Source organism: Mastomys coucha, unplaced genomic scaffold (genome assembly GCF_008632895.1).
Source record: "Mastomys coucha isolate ucsf_1 unplaced genomic scaffold, UCSF_Mcou_1 pScaffold18, whole genome shotgun sequence".
NCBI classification, from domain to species: Eukaryota; Metazoa; Chordata; class Mammalia; order Rodentia; family Muridae; genus Mastomys; species Mastomys coucha.
Window position 1 is genome coordinate 75,443,597 of NW_022196900.1, and position 17,501 is coordinate 75,461,097.

The 17,501-nt window shown below is 50.5% G+C and overlaps 2 protein-coding genes across 9 annotated transcripts in view; both read right to left on the reverse strand.

Moving 5' to 3' along the window:
• Window positions 1-9,438: 9,438 nt before the first annotated feature.
• Artn (artemin) lies at window positions 9,439-13,040 on the reverse strand. 5 transcript variants are annotated; one of them, XM_031376863.1, is made up of 6 exons: window positions 12,663-13,040; window positions 12,294-12,443; window positions 11,287-11,409; window positions 10,886-11,020; window positions 10,402-10,540; window positions 9,439-10,309 (listed from the first exon to the last, which is right to left on the reverse strand). In XM_031376863.1, exons 4-6 carry the CDS (start codon window positions 10,943-10,945, stop codon window positions 9,834-9,836), a joined length of 675 nt encoding a protein of 224 aa, XP_031232723.1. In that variant the 5' UTR covers window positions 10,946-11,020; window positions 11,287-11,409; window positions 12,294-12,443; window positions 12,663-13,040; the 3' UTR covers window positions 9,439-9,833. The 5 variants fall into 5 exon arrangements, with proteins under 5 accessions (XP_031232723.1, XP_031232722.1, XP_031232719.1 ...); XM_031376862.1 differs by having other exon boundaries at window positions 10,886-11,639; XM_031376859.1 differs by having other exon boundaries at window positions 10,398-10,540; window positions 10,886-11,639.
• A 1,966-nt stretch (window positions 13,041-15,006) lies between these two features.
• Window positions 15,007-17,501, reverse strand: part of St3gal3 (ST3 beta-galactoside alpha-2,3-sialyltransferase 3) — a 209,613-nt gene continuing 207,118 nt past the window's right edge. For all 4 annotated transcript variants that reach the window (XM_031378411.1, XM_031378409.1, XM_031378408.1 and 1 more), the window contains one exon: window positions 15,007-16,002. In XM_031378411.1, coding sequence (XP_031234271.1) covers window positions 15,913-16,002 — 90 coding nt within the window. In that variant the 3' untranslated portion in view covers window positions 15,007-15,912. The remainder of the gene's footprint in view (window positions 16,003-17,501) is intronic.

Sequence of the window (17,501 nt, forward strand, 5' to 3'; positions counted from 1 at the left end):
GCTCCAAGTCGTGTGATTGCTCCAAGCTAGCAAGCCAAGGTGCAGGGAAAGCTTCCTGAGAGCGGTCTCTTCCCAGGAAGTGACAGATGCTCTCAGGCAATGGAATAATTCTCACACACCTTTATAACTTCTGGATAGGATCTTATATACAATTGTGGCATGGGTTGAGGTCTGACAGCAGGTACTTCCTTTTGGTTTGTTCTGAGATGTTTGGGATGCCTCATCTACATGTGGGGAGGGGATTGGGGGCACTGCCCCTATGTGACCAATGGTCTCTGCGGGGCTGTGGCTACATAACGGGCCAGGTGTCGAGAGCAGGTGAAGCCCCTCCCTACCACCTTCTTCCCTTTGGGTCCTGGGACTAGGCTTTTTCTCCCAGTCTGCCACCCCACACACAGGGCCGGAAGCTGGAGCTGGTACAGAGGCTATGGTGGGCTTCTTACTGCCTTGCTTCCCATGGCTTGCTCAGCTTGCTTTCTTACAGAACCCAGGACCACTAGCCCAGGGATGGCACCACCCATCATGGACTGGGCCCTCCCCATTGAATGCTAATGAGAAAATGCCTTACAGCTGGATCTTATGGAGGCATTTCCTCAACTGACCGATCTGTGTTGATTCTAACTCATATCAAGTAGACACAAAACCAGCCAGTAGCTCCAGTTTCAGGGGAGATGATTTCCTGCTCTGGTCTCCCCTTGCACTGGGCACACTGCGATGCACAGACACATCCATAAAAATAAATAAATAAATAAATAAATACATAAATAAATGTCATATGAGAAAGTGAAGGTATCAAGGCCTTGCTGAGGCCCATTAAGGGAAAGACACTTCATTCTGGTCCAAAGAATGGAATCTGACTTCTTCTGTATTGGCTCTAGGTAGAGACATAACATTTTGGTCTGACTCAGCAGGTAACAGCACTTCCTGTCCAACCTGAGGACTTGAGTTCAACTCTGGAACCCCACAGAGCGGAAGAAGATAACTGACTCCCAAAGCTTGTCCTTGTGTACATGCCCCCACCCCCAACACATACCCATAAAGAATGAGTAAATGAATAAATAAATAAACCGAGTTTTCAGAAAGTTGATCTAATTGGCCCTGCCAATCAGCTGGCTAGAAGACTGCTCCTCAGGAAAGTTGATTCACCTAAAGAGAAGCTGAGAGGATGGGAGGAGTTATCTCCTCAGTGGGCCCTCCAAGAAGTTAGTTTCTCGCAGCCCTTCCTTGTAGATCTCCACTGCTCAGCCTGGAGTTTGAGTTGTTGCTTAAGAGTATCCTTTCTTTTCTTCCTAGCTCCTTCTCAGATGCTGGCCGAAAGCCCAAGCAAGCTTTCTCTGAGACTCTGGACTTTCTCGCTGTCTCCCTGCAGACACCCTGGCTTTCTTCAGCTGCTGCCAATCTCCTTGCCTAAGGCGAAAGGCATAACTTTGTCCCCTCTCCAACCCCTGTCCTCCCCAAGCCCAATGCCCTCATGCCCCAATCAGCTTCTCTCCCATTGCTTTTCTCTCTGACTTTAATGAAAAACCGGCTCCAAGCTTCCTTCTGTATCTGTTTCAAATTATTCTATCAATGAGAATAACAACTCAAAAAAGAGACCCTGCTGGGCCGTGGTGCCGCATGCCTTTAATCCCAGCACTTGGAAGGCAGAGGCAGGTGGATTTCTGAGTTGGAGGCCAACCTGGTCTACAGAGTAAATTCTAGGACAGCCAGGGCTATACAGAGAAACCCTATCTTGAAAAGAAGAAGAAGGAGGAGGAGGAGGAGGAGGAGGAGGAGAAGGAGGAGGAGGAAGAAAAGGAGGAGAAGGAGAAGGAGAAGGAGAAGAAAAGAAAAGAAAAAGAAAAAAGAGCCAGGCGGTGGTGGTGCACACCTTTAATCCCAGCACTTGGGAGGCAGAGGCAGGTGGATTTCTGAGTTCGAGGCCAGCCTGGTCTACAGAGTGAGTTCCAGGACAGCCAGGGCTACACAGAGAAACCCTTTTGGTTTTTTTTTTGAAAAACCAAAAGAAAAAAAAAAGAGAAAGAAAAAAAAAGAAAGAAAGAGAGATCCCTGACTCCCCTTAACATTCCCATCACCATACATGGGAGCTGGCAATCCATCAGAAGCATACTGTCTTGGTTTACTTTTCTGATGCAATGATAATCCTGGAGCTTACCCATTCTGACCATAGTCCATCATAGAGAAGTGAAGGCAGAGACCAACCACAGAGGAACACTACTTTTGCTCAGTTTGCTAATGCAACCCAGGACCACTTGCTACCCACATCAGTAATTAGCAAGAAGATGCCTCATAGACACGCCCACAGGATGATTTGAAGGAGGCAATTCCTCAAGTGAGAGTCTTCCTTCCCAGGTTTGTCTAGGTAAACTTAAACATAAGCAAAAATTGACAAAATCCAAGCAGCACATACACCATAACCAAACCCACTGGGAACCCTTTAGTGGTCCCTCAAGACAAAACCCAAGCACCATAGGATAGCACTAAAGCCCTGTATGGTTGTCTCCAGCCCTAGTTTTTTTTTTTTCCTTGGTTTTCCAGACAGGGTTTATCTGTATAGCCCTGGCTGTCCTGGAACTCACTCTGTAGACCAGGCTGGCCTCGAACTCAGAAATCCGCTTGCCTCTGCCTCCTGAGTGCTTGGATTAAAGGCGTGTGCCACCACCGCCTGGCTCCAGCCCTAGTCTTAATCTGTTTCTTTACAAAGCTGCTCCTCCTGATGGTATGCCAACCCTTCTCATACTTGCTTAACTGTGCTTCTGCTAGAAGGCTCTATGTTAGGAAAAGTTTAATCAATATGGAGAGAGAAGCCATACAGTAAGCCCAAATTGAGTTTAATATAGTTTAGGGGTTTTGTTTTGTTTTGTTTTAATGTGTTAGGCTAGGAATGGTAGCACACACCTTTAATCCCAGCACTCAGGAGGCAGAGGCAGGTGGATCTAAATTTGAAGCCAGCCTAGTCTACATAGTGAGTTCTGGGACAGCCAGGGCCATGTAGAGAGGACCTGTCTCAAAAAACAAAAATAATTAAAAATGAAAATAAGGCTTTAGTAGCATATATTAGTTATATATAATGGCTTCACTGTGACATTTTCATACATTCATAATATATATAATGTATTTGAATTATATTCATCTCCACTTTCCACTGATAATTCCTTTTCTAACTAATCTTTCTTCTTTCATGCTGTGTTCTCTCTCTCTCTCTCTCTCTCTCTCTCTCTCTCTCTCTCTCTCTCTCTCTCTCTGTGTGTGTGTGTGTGTGTCCCAATGTATTTCACTAGGGTTGGTTACAGGAGCATGGACGTTTACCACTGAAGAAAATGTCTCTCCCTCCTGTTAGGATAACTTACCCCCCACACACATATTGTATCAACTGGTTACACAGGTGTGCCTCTGTATTTCAATTTTTATTTGCGGTGCTGGTGCCATGGCCCCAGGCTGGCAGGATATATAAATGCTTGCTGCTTCCTCATCTGCCCTCCCAGGTCCTTCAAAAAAGACGAGGTGCCATGGTGGAGGTCACAGTAGCCCTCAGTCTGGCCAAAAGGCCACACTACAGATGTCATCCGGCTGGCTGCTGATTGGTTGAAAGTGAGTAGCTGTGAAATCTCTCCCACTATGCTAATAGCTTTTTGTATGGGAAAGAAGCGTAGCATTTGAGGAATAAAGAGTTGTCCGCTTTAGCTGAGGCAGGTAGAGAGCGTCAGAGGGTTGAAGCAGAATGGGCACAGAGCAGGGAGGTAAAGCAGAGAGAGCCTCAGGTGGAGACTCTGGCAGGGGAATCCGGTTAAGTCAGATGGCTTGCTGAGAGACCATCCCAGCAAACAGACCAAGAGCCTTATACCATACAAATGTCTCCATGTCTTTATTATTAAACCCCAAGCAGGACTTCCAAAAGCCTGGCAGTACTGTTCCCCACGAACCATTAACTGAGTATAAATCTTCATGGAAGGATGCGACCTCATGAGCCCCTCCACCATCCACACCAGGGTGTTGATGGAACCGATATTGTGCAGATAACAGTGACTGATCACGTGCTTTCTTTGCTTCCCTTCTTCAGCTGATTCCCTGGGCCTTGGAGGCTGTGGCATGGCTGTCCCAATAAGGGCTGAGCATCCAAGAGTCACCTATTCTCATCACTGACCCAGGATCAGTCTCTGCAGTTACTGATGCCCACCACGAAAAGACGCTTCTCTGACCAAAATGGACAGCAATACTAATCCAGGGGCATAAACATAAGTTATTTGGAAGGCAGTTTGCTGGGCACATCAAGTCAATTTAGCAAAACAATAGAGGTAGTGTTCCCATTAGGGCCTATGAGTTTCCTAGCCATGAATTTCTTACTAGGTATACAATAACAGATACAAGTTTTTCCCTTGTGCAGTGGACCTCAAATCCTATCAGGAAGTGGTTGTTTACCCCCATGCCATGCTTGCCACTATTTATTTCACCAATGGGTGCATCGTGCCTGGCAGGTTAGTCCTGCAGTGTGTGGGGCTCACAACCGAGGGAAGACTGTTGATGGTAATTCCGTCCAGCATCCTACACAGAATTCTTTGGTACTAGCCGGTAGGGAGGAAGCTTTACTTCTCTGTGTCCTACAAGCCAGAGTGCATGGTATCTTCAGCAATCGAGTTTTAGCATATAGCTTCAGTGAGCAGCCAACAGGAACAGCAACAGTTGTTTTAGGGTCAGTGGATAAGCTCAAGGAGTCTCAGGGTGTTGCCCAGGTTTCTGTCTTGTGCCTTCAGGCCGGGGTTGCTGAGGAGAGCATACTGAAGTGACCGGGAAGGTGGAAAGCAGGGAAAGTTATACACAGAGGGTGGACAAGGATGGAGAGCAGAGCTGAAGGTCAGGAGCCATCAGGAAGCTTGAAGATACATGGATAAGCACTGGATCGATTAGGGCTCAGAAGGGTCTGGGACGAAGGTAAATGTGATCAAGCACTGTTAGCGTGGCGCCGGGAACTGAAACCCTGAGAGTAGATAAAGTGTGTGTCGTGTCCAGTTACAGAACACGAGGGCCACACGAAATGCAGAGAAACGAAGAGGTACCCAAACATAGTCAGAAGAAGCAGCTGTGGTAGCGAGAGGGAACGTGAGGGTGTGGGATCGGGGAGCCAAGGGAAGTCTTCTAGGAAGTGGTCATTGAAGTAGGTCCCTGAAACCTCAGTAAAGTCTCTTTTAGAAAAAGAAAGCCAGAGCAGATACTTCTGCCCCATCTTCCATAGTTCCAATATCAGTTCTTTTCTTTCTTTCTTTCTTTCTCTCCTTCTCTCTCTCTCTCTTTCTTTTTTTTTTGAGACAGGGTTTCTCTGTGTAGCCCTGGCTGTCCTGGAACTCACTCTGTAGACCAGGCTGGCCTCGAACTCAGAAATCCACCTGCCTCTGTCTCCCAAGTGCTGTGATTAAAGGTGTGTGCTACCACTGTCCGGCCCCAATATCAGTTTTTTATATGTGATTCTATTCTGGCCAGTATAAATTCAGAGGAGACATGCAATAGAGAAGGGCCAAAGTGTATTATAAATAATTGAGTCCTGATATCAGAGCCCAGGTACATTCAGAGAAATCAACCTAGCTACATAAGGTACCTAGAACAGGGCATCACATAGGGACCAAGGACTCCATGGGGCCTGTGAATGAGCTTTCTATAGCAGGTGTTCCCTGCCTCCACATACACCTAAGCCTCTTGACCAGATGTGCATATATCAGTAACCTTCCTGGCATTTGGTGGGGGAGAAGGCCCATGGCTCTCACTGGCCTTCCCAGGTAGGTTGGGACCCTTCTGAGAACGACAAAGCTACAGAGTCTTACATCTTTTTTCTCAACTTTTTCCTTTTCAAGATGAGACCTCAGTCAGTGCCCAGACACTACACCACAGGGATAAGTTAGGATTCCTTGGGTGGGAAAAGAAGAGAGTCACTGACTGATGAGGGCATCTGCCAGAGCAGGCAACTGGGTGTAGGGGAACCCAGAACCATGCATCCCAGATAAAATGAACCTAAAGGAAGGTTTGAGGTGTTCCCCACAGGTAGAAAAACACATCTCAAAGCATCCACATTTAGAGGAGACTGGCGGTAGGTTCTAAGAAGATCATTCACTGGGAAGTGTGATTTTGTAAGTGAAACAGAAATCAAGGTCAGAAATGGAGCTATAAAGCACCCTGAGCCTCAAGGAACCTGGTGTGCTGTCTAGGCTGGTCACGTGACTGGTTACCTCAGCTGGCTTGTAATCAATCAGGTGCAGCCCTGCTGCTGTTTCTTTGTACAGAAAGCATCATTTGTTTTTTTTTTGTTTTTTTTTTCAAGAACAACCTGTAGTTGGACTTGGAAAAGGGTGCGGACTTCCCGTGGGAATGAGTCCATCTTGGAGGAGGTACCAGGCTGTAAGCACAACACAGCTTCAAGTTGGAGGTGGACCCCATTCCTCAAGGATTAACAGTTTAGGGCATGTCAAAGGCCAGCACTTTGCTGGGCATGACTGATCATACCTCTTACGCTGGGCGATGGTGAAGCAGGATTGCTTCAAGTATGAAGCAAGATTGAGCTAAAGTAAGAACTTATCTCAAAAAGCAAACAAGCAAACAATCCCCCCCCACACACACACACACATACACAAAACAAAAAGAAAGTGACAAGACCCAGTACTTGGCTTGGGCTGGGATCTGTGCCACTCACTGTGAGCATCCTCAATGAATGTTCCAGAAGAGCAGTGCCCGTTGACAGCTCCTGGCACTAAGCTCAAAGTCTTGTCAGCGGGTTTTTCCCTAGCCAGAATCACTTAGAATTGAAGGAATCTTCCCAAACCCCTCAAACAGCTCTCTGATCAGAAAGGCTCTCGGACAATCTTTCCTTCTGTGTGTGTGTGTGTGTGTGCGTGTGTGTGTGCGTGTGTGTGTGCGTGTGCGTGTGTGTGCGTGTGTGTGTGTGTAAACTGAGGAATTTCAGTCCGTTTGGAGGCAGAGAAAGGAGTCAAAGGCATATCTGAGGGTGCGAAACCACCAAGGTTTGGGGAACATATAGGACTGGGGTGGAGACTACAGAGGAGAGTACAGGCTTGGTTTAGTCTTGTTAACCCAGAATGGGCCCAGCCCTCTGAACTCTTGCAGTCCTTTGTAGCCTGGGTGAAGGGCTCCTGAGGCAAAGCTGGCAGACTCACAGGTGGGAAGGAAGGACTCTGCAGACATCGTTAAATGGCCTAAATGGCAGGGATCCTACCTTCAACTTTGTCTTGCCTCTGGGCTTTCATATACCCTGGCTACAACTTCACTGCTGGCAGCTCGCAAATCGATCCCACCCAGGCCCCTCTCCTGTGCTCCAGACAAGCATGCCTCCCAATAACCCTGGTTGCTGGGAGACAACATCTTTTCCAAATGTACCTATCTCGGAGGCCCTGGAACTGCTCAGTTGGTAAAGTGCATACGATGCAAACACGAGAAGTGAGGATCTGAATGTGATTGTCTTCACCCTCACAAAAGTCCGGTGCTGAGACTCAAGCAAGATGGCTCCTCCAGTAAAGGTACTAGCCACCAAGCCTAATGACCTTAGTTTGACCCACCATGACCCCATGGTGGAAGGAGGGAGCTGACTTCCATGAGTTGACTTCTAAATGTGTGCTGTGGCGTGTCTGCCTACCCTAGCACACAAAATAAGATAAACAAAATGAAACTGCAATAAAAAAATGTATATGCTTGTAATTCCAGAGCTGAGAGGTAGAAATAAGAGGATCCCTGGGTTTTCTGGCCAGCCAACCTAGATAAATTGGCCAGTGTTAGGTTCAAAGAGAGACTATGCTTCAGGAAGTAAGGCAGAAAGCGACTGAGGAAGGAAGGCAGGTTCCTCCTCAGTACACATACACACAAAAACAAAAAGAAAAAGTGTCCTGTCTTGTTTTAAAGAAGAAAAAGCAATTTAAATGGGTAGGACCAAGAAGACAGCCTTTCTTTCTTTCTTTCTTTCTTTCTTTCTTTCTTTCTTCCTTCCTTTCTTTTTTTTTTTTTTTTTTTTTTTTTTTTTTTTTTTTTTTTTTTTTTTTTTGGTTTTTCAAGACAGGGTTTCTCTGTATAGCCCTGGCTGTCCTGGAACTCACTCTGTAGACCAGGCTGGCCTTAAACTCAGAAACCTGCCTGCCTCTGCCTCCCAAGTGCTGGGATTTAAGGCATGTTCCACCACTGCCTGGCCCCATTTTCTTTTTCAGACAGGGTATCATGGAGCCCAGGCTGGGCTGGAACTTGCTGTGTTGCTAAGGATGATCCTCCTGCCTCCAAACTTCAAGCGCTGGATTACAGTGGGACATCACACCTCATCTGAGACACTGACTGTTTCAAGGGCCACACAGAAAAGCTCAGATGATCTCACTGACCTCTTGGAGATGAGCCAGGGACAACACTGACTTCCCTTCCTGAAGAAAGTGTGTCCCTCTTAGCTTCCAGTTGCCTTTCATATCATCAGCCGCATCAACTTAAGTGACTACGTATGTCATTGCTTGTTTATTGTCTGTCCCAGTTCAAGCTTAAGGATAGAGATTAGGTTCCTTTTACTTCTATATCTTCTTTCCTGGAGACAGACTGTCATGTAGCCTAGGCTAGCCTAGGACTCAATATGTAGCTAAGGATGCTCTTGAATTTCTGATCCTTCTGCTTCCATCTCTTGAATGCTGGTATTCTAGGTATGTGCTACTACACTCTGTTTATGTGGTGCTGGGAACCAAACCAAGGGCTTCAGCATGCTAGGCAAGCATCCTACCAACTGATCTACATCTCCAGCCTCATTTCTGCATCTTTAGTGTCTACATAGTAGCTGACAGCTCATTGTCACTGTTTGCTGGGTGAATAAGTGGATAAGTGCTTGTTCATCACCCAAAATTCACCCTCTGTTGCGACTCTCAGCATTTTCCTGGGTTCCTAGCCTCATGAAGCTCTGTGCTTTCTTCCTGTGAACCATCCTCCCCACCCCTACCCTGGCCCCTCTCCCATCCTCAGCCCTTCTTCAGATATTCTCTTGCTCTGGGTTGCTTCAGGGGTTGACTTGTAAGTAAAGCAGCATGTGTGCCTGCCAAGGAGCCTTCAAGATAGGTCCTTGCATGGTAAGATACGGACATTGATGGAGTGGGACAAAACACATTTTCTGTCTTTACCCACTAAGCAAGGGCCTCAAAGGTGCCAGTGGTCACAGGGTGGCCTTTCTCCATAGAAAGCTATATTGTTTATTTCCCACAGGTAACCCAGGCCCCAAGTACTTAGGACTGTGCATCTTTGTTACCTATGTGTGCCTCCCATCCATCTCAGAGCCGCCTGAGGGGCAAAGTAGGCTATCCAGGTAATACTTTAACTGTTGAGTCAGTGTAAAATGTGGATGTGGATGGGGTGGGGGTGGGGACACATCTTCATCTAGCTTCTTCTACCCATCCCCCATGTCCAGGAAAGGATCTGACAAACCAGCAAAGTAAATAAATAATTTAGAAATAATAAATAGGGCTTCGGCTTCCACAAGTGAACACAAGGCTGGTTTCAGCACAGGCTGGTCCAGCGACGGGACTACAATGTATATCTCCTCGAAATTCACTCCCCAGGACCTAGGGCCATTTCTGGATTCTCCCAGAGGAGTTCTCTTTAGCTGAGGTTTCCGCTGTCTGTAGCGCTGGGATCCATGAACACCTTGGGATTGTTGGTCAGTCGTTCCGTCATCTTTCCAGGCTCGATGTCTGTCACTCTCTGGGCTGGGGCCTGAGCTCTGTAGCCTCCATTTCCTGCTGAGTTGAGGCTCCTGGCTAGCGAGGCCCAGTGGACGGCTGTTCCAGGCAGGGCGACACATGGGTAAAGCTTGGAGATCATCCTCAGCCCAGACAGCCACAGGCGGTGGCGGAGAGGTGGTCCACGGTCCTCCAGGTGCTGTTCACGTCCATGAAGGAGACAGCCTCGTAGCGAGTGGGCCGGCAGCAGGGCTGGCTGATCGGCCGGGACCCAGGAGGCGACCGCAGGGCCCCGGCGCCCAGCAGGCTGGCCAGGCTGAGATCGTGCTGGGAGCGTGCTCGGCGACACGAGCCGCTGCAGAAGCGGAAACGAATCAGCTCGTCGGAGCTGTGGCCCAGGCCGAGCGCGCTCACCGGCACCAGCTGCGAGCGCAGGCGGCAGCCGCGCGCATCCGTGGTCCGTGCGCGGCTGCTCCGGATTCCTGAACGCGGCGCGCGTGCCCCGCGGAGCGCAGCGACAGGAGACTGGAGCGCGGGACCTGGCGGCGGGGGTGCGGGCTGAGGAGACTGCGGCGGTGGTCGCAGGGCTCTTTCGCTGCACAAATGCGCAGTGTGTCCCCCTGGAATGAGACTTAGTCACTTTCGGAGGTGTGGGTGAGGGCTGTCTAGAGCTAGCCTCGCCCCTGCCCCGCCCTGTCGCGGTCTCACCTACCAGGCAGGTGGTCCGTGGGGGGCGCCAGGACCGGCGAGGGACCATCGCGAGCGGCGGGGCTGCCGGACATCGGGTCCCGGGAAGCGTCTGTGATACAGCTCAGCAGGGCTAGAGCAGCTAGGGTTGGCCACCAGGCTGGCTGCACAGAGAAAAGAGGACACTTAGGGAGGAACATGGCACTTCGGGGGTCGGGGAAGTGTCTTGTCTTGCCCAGATCAGAGACCAGTCTAGTCAGGCTCCTAGCTGGGTGGCAGAGTGTTACGGAAGGGCTTAGGTTTAATAGGCATGTGCTCCTCTGAGGAGCCCAGAGGAGGGATAACTTGAGTGCATTGACCATCCAGAGAAATCCCGTTTCTTTCCTCCCATGACTGGCCCCTCCCTCTTGGCATTTCCCCTTTCATATCTGACCCCTGCCAATCTAAGCCATGTCCTATTCTCTTTTTATCAACTAAAGCCAGCCAAGAAACGCAAGGGAACCACTTACCTGCCACCTAGGCCAGAGGCAGTGGGACAATGCAGTAGGCTCTCCAAGTCCCAGTTCCATCGCTTTCGGCTCCAGGAGCTCCCATCAGCCTGCGTGGACCTGTTTCCCCACCCTCTTCCGGAGGCAGCTTGCAGACTGAAAGATGAAAGATGATTTAGTTATCTTTCGGGGGTATTCCTCCTTCTACTTCAGTCTCTCGAAGCTACCCTGGAGTTTGGAGTAGTTAGAGTCAACTCAGAAGCAGAAGCAGTAGCTGCAAAGAAGAACCTTGCTCTTGTGTTAGGTGCTTGGCAGGACCTCTTCCTTCAGGATGCCACAAGGTCAATGGCTCACTTTTCCAGATTGCCAAACAAAGCTCAGCTGAGCTCAGAGATCGTCTAAGGCCTCCGGGGGAGACTCACACAGCTGTGGTCCTGTCTTCTAAGACCCTTCTGCTCTGTACTTCAGGGCTCAAGGTACCAGGGTGGTTGGAGAAAGTAGTAACTTGAGCTCCCTACGCTCCATGCTCAGCATTCACTCCATACCTCAGGGGAGGAAGCAGAGCCCTGGAGAATTTGAGTGTCAGTTGGTCACTGGGTTATCTGATGACTGGGGGCCTAGGCCTCCTGCAATCTTTCAAGACCCAGTGTCTCTGAATTCTCTCTTATGCCCACAGATATCCCCCAAGAGCTTGTCTATTATCTGGGGTCCTTCTGAAAACACAGGGCCTGGACCATGGCTTCCTGTGGCCACCAGGGGGCAGAGCTCGTCAAGCCTGCGAATTTAAGGGGAGGGGGCTTTTGCACACGCTTTGCACATTTAGGTCTGATCCATTGCCAGGAGGACCAGCTAGTCCTCCCACACCCACCTGGTCTCAGAGGGCCGAACCACTGTGAGAGCCGGGCCAAGCCTGGACCATCAGCCTTCTGTGGATCTCCTAGCCTTTCTCTTAGGAGTTTTCCAGCATAAACCATCCATCCTGATCCCAGCCCGCACCACCAGTCTTTGTGAACCACCGCTCTGGGACCCCTAGAACTTTTAAGAATTCTCATTAGCTAGTCTCTTCTTGGGTCCCAGATGTAACCCTCCATCCTTCTGCTGGCACACAGAATACATGGGGGGCGGGGGGAGAGACATATGACGACTCCAGGACAAGACATATACCTCCCAGGCCTTTATTTAGGAAGTGGTCCTCCAGAGCTAGGTGTGTGCCTGTTGGCTAACTGGATTCAAATCCCTAGAGACCAAGCGGTTACTATTCTCCCAGAAGGAGGGAAAGTCAGGCGAGGCAGCCTTAGGGATATCTGCGCTAGGGGGAGCCTAGGAGCAAGCCCCTCGAGGACAGCTCTAACCAGTTTCTCCTTTCTTACCATTTGGGATATTTGGTCCTCCAGCCCTTGCCACCCCTATCCACCAGCCCTATACTCACCAAAGGGGTCTTGGTCCGTGTCCTTCTAGGCACCTCTCCTGGGACCAGTGCTAGGCTTTCCCCCGAAGTTCAAATGGATCATGCCCGGAGTTGTGCACCTGGCAGCGCCTCTTTTAGTTAAAAGTGGGGCCTTGGCAGCCGGTCCGTGCCCTGTGGCGGCAGCGGGAGCCTCACATTACAGCCAGCCAGGAGGGTTAACACAGTCCAAGAGGCTAGCGACAAGAGGAATTGGAGGTGCTGGGAGGGGCAAAGAGCTACGCTGAGGGCCCAGAAGAGAGAGGCTGAGAGAAAAGGGGGAGGAAGACCTTTCTGCCCTTTGTCCTGCCCTTTGAGCGTCCATCAAGGGGATGGGCAAGAAGGCTGGCTTACCTCGGGTGCAGGGCTCCAAGCCCCAATCGCAGCGAGGGCTGGGGCCCGAGGGACTTGTTGCTGGCAGAGCCCGCGGGCCGCATCTGGGGGCCGAGCCCAACTCCATCCCTCAGCAGCCTCCTGCCCGCCGCCGTCCGGTGTCAAATTCCAGCCCCGGCGTCACCAGATCCCGGGGTGGGGCCCAGAGCTCCCCCGCCCCGCCCCACCTTTCAGGGCTCACCTGGCCGCTCCACCCTCCGGATCCGGTCCCCGCTGGCTAGGCTAGGTCCCCCTAGATGGGGGCTAGACATTTGGAGAAGACCCCAGGAGGCAGAGTAGAGAACGCGGGCTGCAGCGAGGCGCTGAAACTGGGAATTCGAAGTTGGTAGTCACGCAAAGTAGGGAACTGGGAGGCCTGGCCGAGGGCGGGAGAGAGCAAGGGAGCGCGGCGAGGGAGGGGCAGCCTGGAGGAGAGTTCCAGCTTGGGCTGCGCAGACGTGGGGGTTCTGGCTAGCTACTCTAAATCCGCAAGTGGTGGCTCTGGGACCCTCAGAAAGCTCAGCTGCCTCGGAGAGGCAGGGCTCTGCGTTGGCCTCCCACAGTCCAAGTATAGTTTGTTCAGCCTCATAGGGACTCACGCACACCCGGCGAAGGCAGTGAATGATAGTGTGTGTGTGTGGGGGGACCAGGGATGAAGAATCAGAGGACCTCAGAGTATTGAACTGGAGTCTGAGGTGCAATAAGGCAATTTGACAGGTGTCTGGAGGTTGGTTGATGGCTATGATCAGAAAGGTTCTACTAACTAGTCTGGAGCTCATCACGAAGATGCTGGGAAACAACTCATCTAATCTGCGTGTGGTCAGACAATGCATTTTCGTTGAATGACTGCACTGGAGAGAGTGTGGTTTTGAGACAAGCAAGACAGAAGAGGGGGGCAGGCTGCTGGGGACACTAAGATAAACCCTGAGCAGGGTTGTGGGGAGTTGGGGGTTCCAAGACCTAATCCCCAACATTCCCTTTTGCCTGATTGGACAAAGTGAGGTGGTAAAATGGACAATGCCTTTAGCTTTGGCCTGGGTGACCACAGAAGGATGAATTCTAGGAAACTGGCTCTCCCTGGGAGAGGTTCAGATGTGGGGTTGGCAGTTGGGGAGGGGGGCGTGTGAAACCAGTGTTGGACATGCTGAATTAGAGGGGTCCGTGGACTCTCCTGCTAGAAATGCCCCAGAAGCAGCTGAATTTGTAGCCAGGAGTCAAGTGAAGGCAGTCGGGCTAGTGATGGCAACTTGGTATTTGCCAACCAACACATGCAAAAACATGCTGGGAGTAGCGTAGGGTACCCAGGAAATGTGCAGAGACTAGATGTACCCTGGCTAGGTACCAGTACCTCTGTGGACCTTTAAGAATTACCCACATCTGGGCCACATCCCAGATCTGAATCAGAATCTTGGGGGTGGGCAGGTGTCAATTTCCAGGTCATCACCTGTGATTCTGGCACACAGCCAGGGTTCCTAGCTACTGATTTTGAGAGAGCAGTGTTTTGTGCAGTGTTTGAGGCTGAAGTCTGTAAGGGCTATCCTTAGGCTCCACAGGACTGCATGGGGTGAGGCACATGGGACAACACAGATGGACACACAACACATGCACTGTACAGCTTGTTCTCTTTTCTCATGAAACGCTGATGAATTGAGGTGGCCGCTTCATCTAGGGCTACCACTGACAGGCATGTAGCTGAAGCTACATGTCCCACTTACTGCAGTAGTGGCCAGTGTCTGGCAGGAAGCTACCTCCATTATTACATGTCTCTGAGTCTCAGATCTACCTGGGGTTAAGAGGTGTCAGATTCCACAGCCCTAAGGAGGTGAAATGGGCCAGGGATGTCCTTTCTAAAGTTACCAGGGGTGTCTAGGGCTGGGTTGGGGGCTTTCCTGTTTTCTGTTGAAGTGCGAATAGGGAGTGGGCCTTATTAATTTCTAAGGGGAGCCATGGATGGCAGGAATAGAGGTCTGTGAGTTTCTCTGTGCTCGGTGGGCCTCTTTTGCTGGTCTTTTAATTAATTTTGTGTGTTTGTGTGTCTGTGTATGTGTATGTATACAACAGGATGCCTAAGGTCAGAAGGGGACATCAGATCCCCTGGAACTGGAGTTACAGACGATTGTGAGCCTCCAGGTAGGTGTTGGGAACTGAACCTGGGTCCTCTGTAAGAACAGTAAATACTTTTAACCACTGAGCTGGAGGACTCAAAGGTCCCTACACTAGACACGAGAAGTGAAAGGGATCCAGAAGTCCATGGGCTGCAGAGAAGACCCCTGAGTTCAGTGCAGTTTCTGTTTCTTCCAGAAAACTCAGAGAAAACCACAGGAGGCAGATTCAGTGGAGAGCTTTATTGCTTCCGTAAGAGCTGCCCGGGATGGCTGCAGCAGCCTGGGTAAAGTCCTTGAGCCTCACTTCCCTCTGGTCCTGGGTAGGACCCATGGAGCTGGCTGGCTCATCAAGAAACCCAGACCATCTGACAGTCCAGGAAGGACCACTGTCCCATGGATTAGGGACAGCTTTGGACCAGGCCATTCATTCCTGTCAGGCTGGGCTGGGCTGGGCTGGGCCTTGCCTCCTGAGTTCTCTCTGCTCTTGTCCAAGAGCTGTCCTGTTGGCTTTACAGGGATGGCTCTGGGGTTCCCCTGTGGGACACTGGTGGCTGGTGAGAGGGAATACTCCATCTGCTCCCAAGGGAGGCCAAAGAGTATTGTGAGCTGGAGATGGCTGACATGAGATGCTATCCGCCTCCCTGTCCCTGAAGCATGGTCACCACACTTCCATCCTTCAGGGAGTTCACTGGTGCCACTGTCTGATGGGCCCTCTAGTGGGCCTCTTTCTGCACAACAAGTGGACCAAATGTGACATCTAATTTAAAAAATAAATTATCCCTCCCCTCCCCATACCCAAATTCACGAAATGATAATACACCAAACACTGATTAGAGAAATGATTCTGGCAGCGCTCTTGCTGCCAAGTGTCCCACCTCCTGCATGCTGGGCCTGCTGGCCACAGCCAGTGGCCTCCTGACCCTCTGGCTTCACGGACCCAGGCTACAAGGCGGGGGGTTGCTGGTCTCTGAAACTGGCCTGTAGTGGGCACAGCTCTGGTTGCCTTGCCAAGGCCTCACTGGCCCTCGGGCCCCTTGGCACTGTCCTTCTCTGGGTTGGAAGGCTCCTGTGCAGGTGGCAGCTGCTTGGTCCTGGCGTGAGCCTCTCTGGCCCAGTGTCCGGCCCACTCAGATACCGCTGCTTAAGTCAGTGATGACGCGTGCTTTCACTAGCTTCCGCAGAAACTCTTTCTCCCGCTGGATGTTGTGTGTCCAGGACTAGAAGGGGAGAGATGGAGAAGTCATGAAGTGGGCAATCCAGAGGGCCGCTAGGACACAGTCTTGTTTAAGCCTGAGCTGGTGCTCTCTTCCAGTCACTGCCCTCCAAAACTCTGTGACTGGGAATACACAGGCACACAATTATCCAATGTATCCCTACAAGATCACAATAACTGGGTTAAAGAATGCTTCAACTAACAATGCTTCCCTCAGCAAACAAGCCTGGCACCCAGTCACCCCAAAGAAACTCTGCCCTGGGTTCCTTCCAAGTCTTGAGTGGTCTCGGCTTCCCAGTCCCCTCGGTGCTCAGACTGCAGCCTACAGCTCCTTGGCAGCACTTGGGTTCTAGACACCCCAAGGGCAAGGAGTTGAGTCACTGGACCACACAGCAAGGGGCATGGGCTGCTTCTCTGGTCTGTTGCAATCCGTTCTCCAGGCCTTAGGCAGCTAATGAAAGCCTTCCTCCGGTGCACGGGAACCAGGGAGCCTGAGGAGCTCACCTCGTCTTTCTTTTTTTAAAATGTTCTCCTTTTTGAAGCTAAACATTAAAAATTTATTTATGTTTGTTTGTTTTCAATGTATTATGAACTTTCTCTCTATGTGTATATGTTATGTGGGTCTTTGAACATGAGCCTGAGTGGAGGTCAGAGAATGACCTTTGGCAGTGGGTTCCTCCTTCTACTGTGGGTTCCAGGGATCGAACTCAGGCCACCGGGCTTACACAGCTAATGCTTCTACTTACAGATGCATCTCACCTGCTCTGAGTTTTTGAGACGGAATCTCACTTAATAGCTTGGGCTGGCTTCAAACTCACTATATCATCTAGGCTAGTCTCAAACTCGCGATCTTTGGACCTCAGCTTGAAACAGATGTGAGCCAGTACATTCATTTGCTTTTTTGTTCTAAAGCAGTATGTCATGAATCCCTTCTATCTTTTTGCCTCTACCTCCTAAGACCATTCCACCAGGCTGGCTCCCAAAGGCTAAGCATTTCTCATACCACCATACTTTCATAACAAACCAAAAGTGCTATATCCTACTAAGTTAGAGAAGATGCCACCTTCCAGGGCTTAATGGGATTGGATTCCTTCTGATTCCCAGAAGTCTCCCCAGGAAGCTCTGATGACTAAGCCTTTCAAGGAAGGGAAGGCTTGACTGAAGGAATGAAGGGATGTGTGTCAGTAGCCTTGTGGCTCAGCCCCAGCTGGCCTCTGCCTGTGTCAGCACTGGGCCACTCCACGCCTGTACCCAGGGCCACTATTTACTGTACTAAGAGCTAGGGGCTGTCCGGCCCTGCATATTGGGTAGACTATAATCAACAGGTGTGTAGCAGGGAGGTATGGTAAGGCACTGGGGATCTGGGCCTGGGGAGGCTGGGGAAGAGGATGCACAGATGGCTAGAGGCCTGCATATTGGGTAGACCCTTCAGCCCTTGGCCTGCCTCACTCAGCCTCTTGTCTCTCTTCCTTCTCTGCAGCACCAGCCGGCTACGGGCTATGG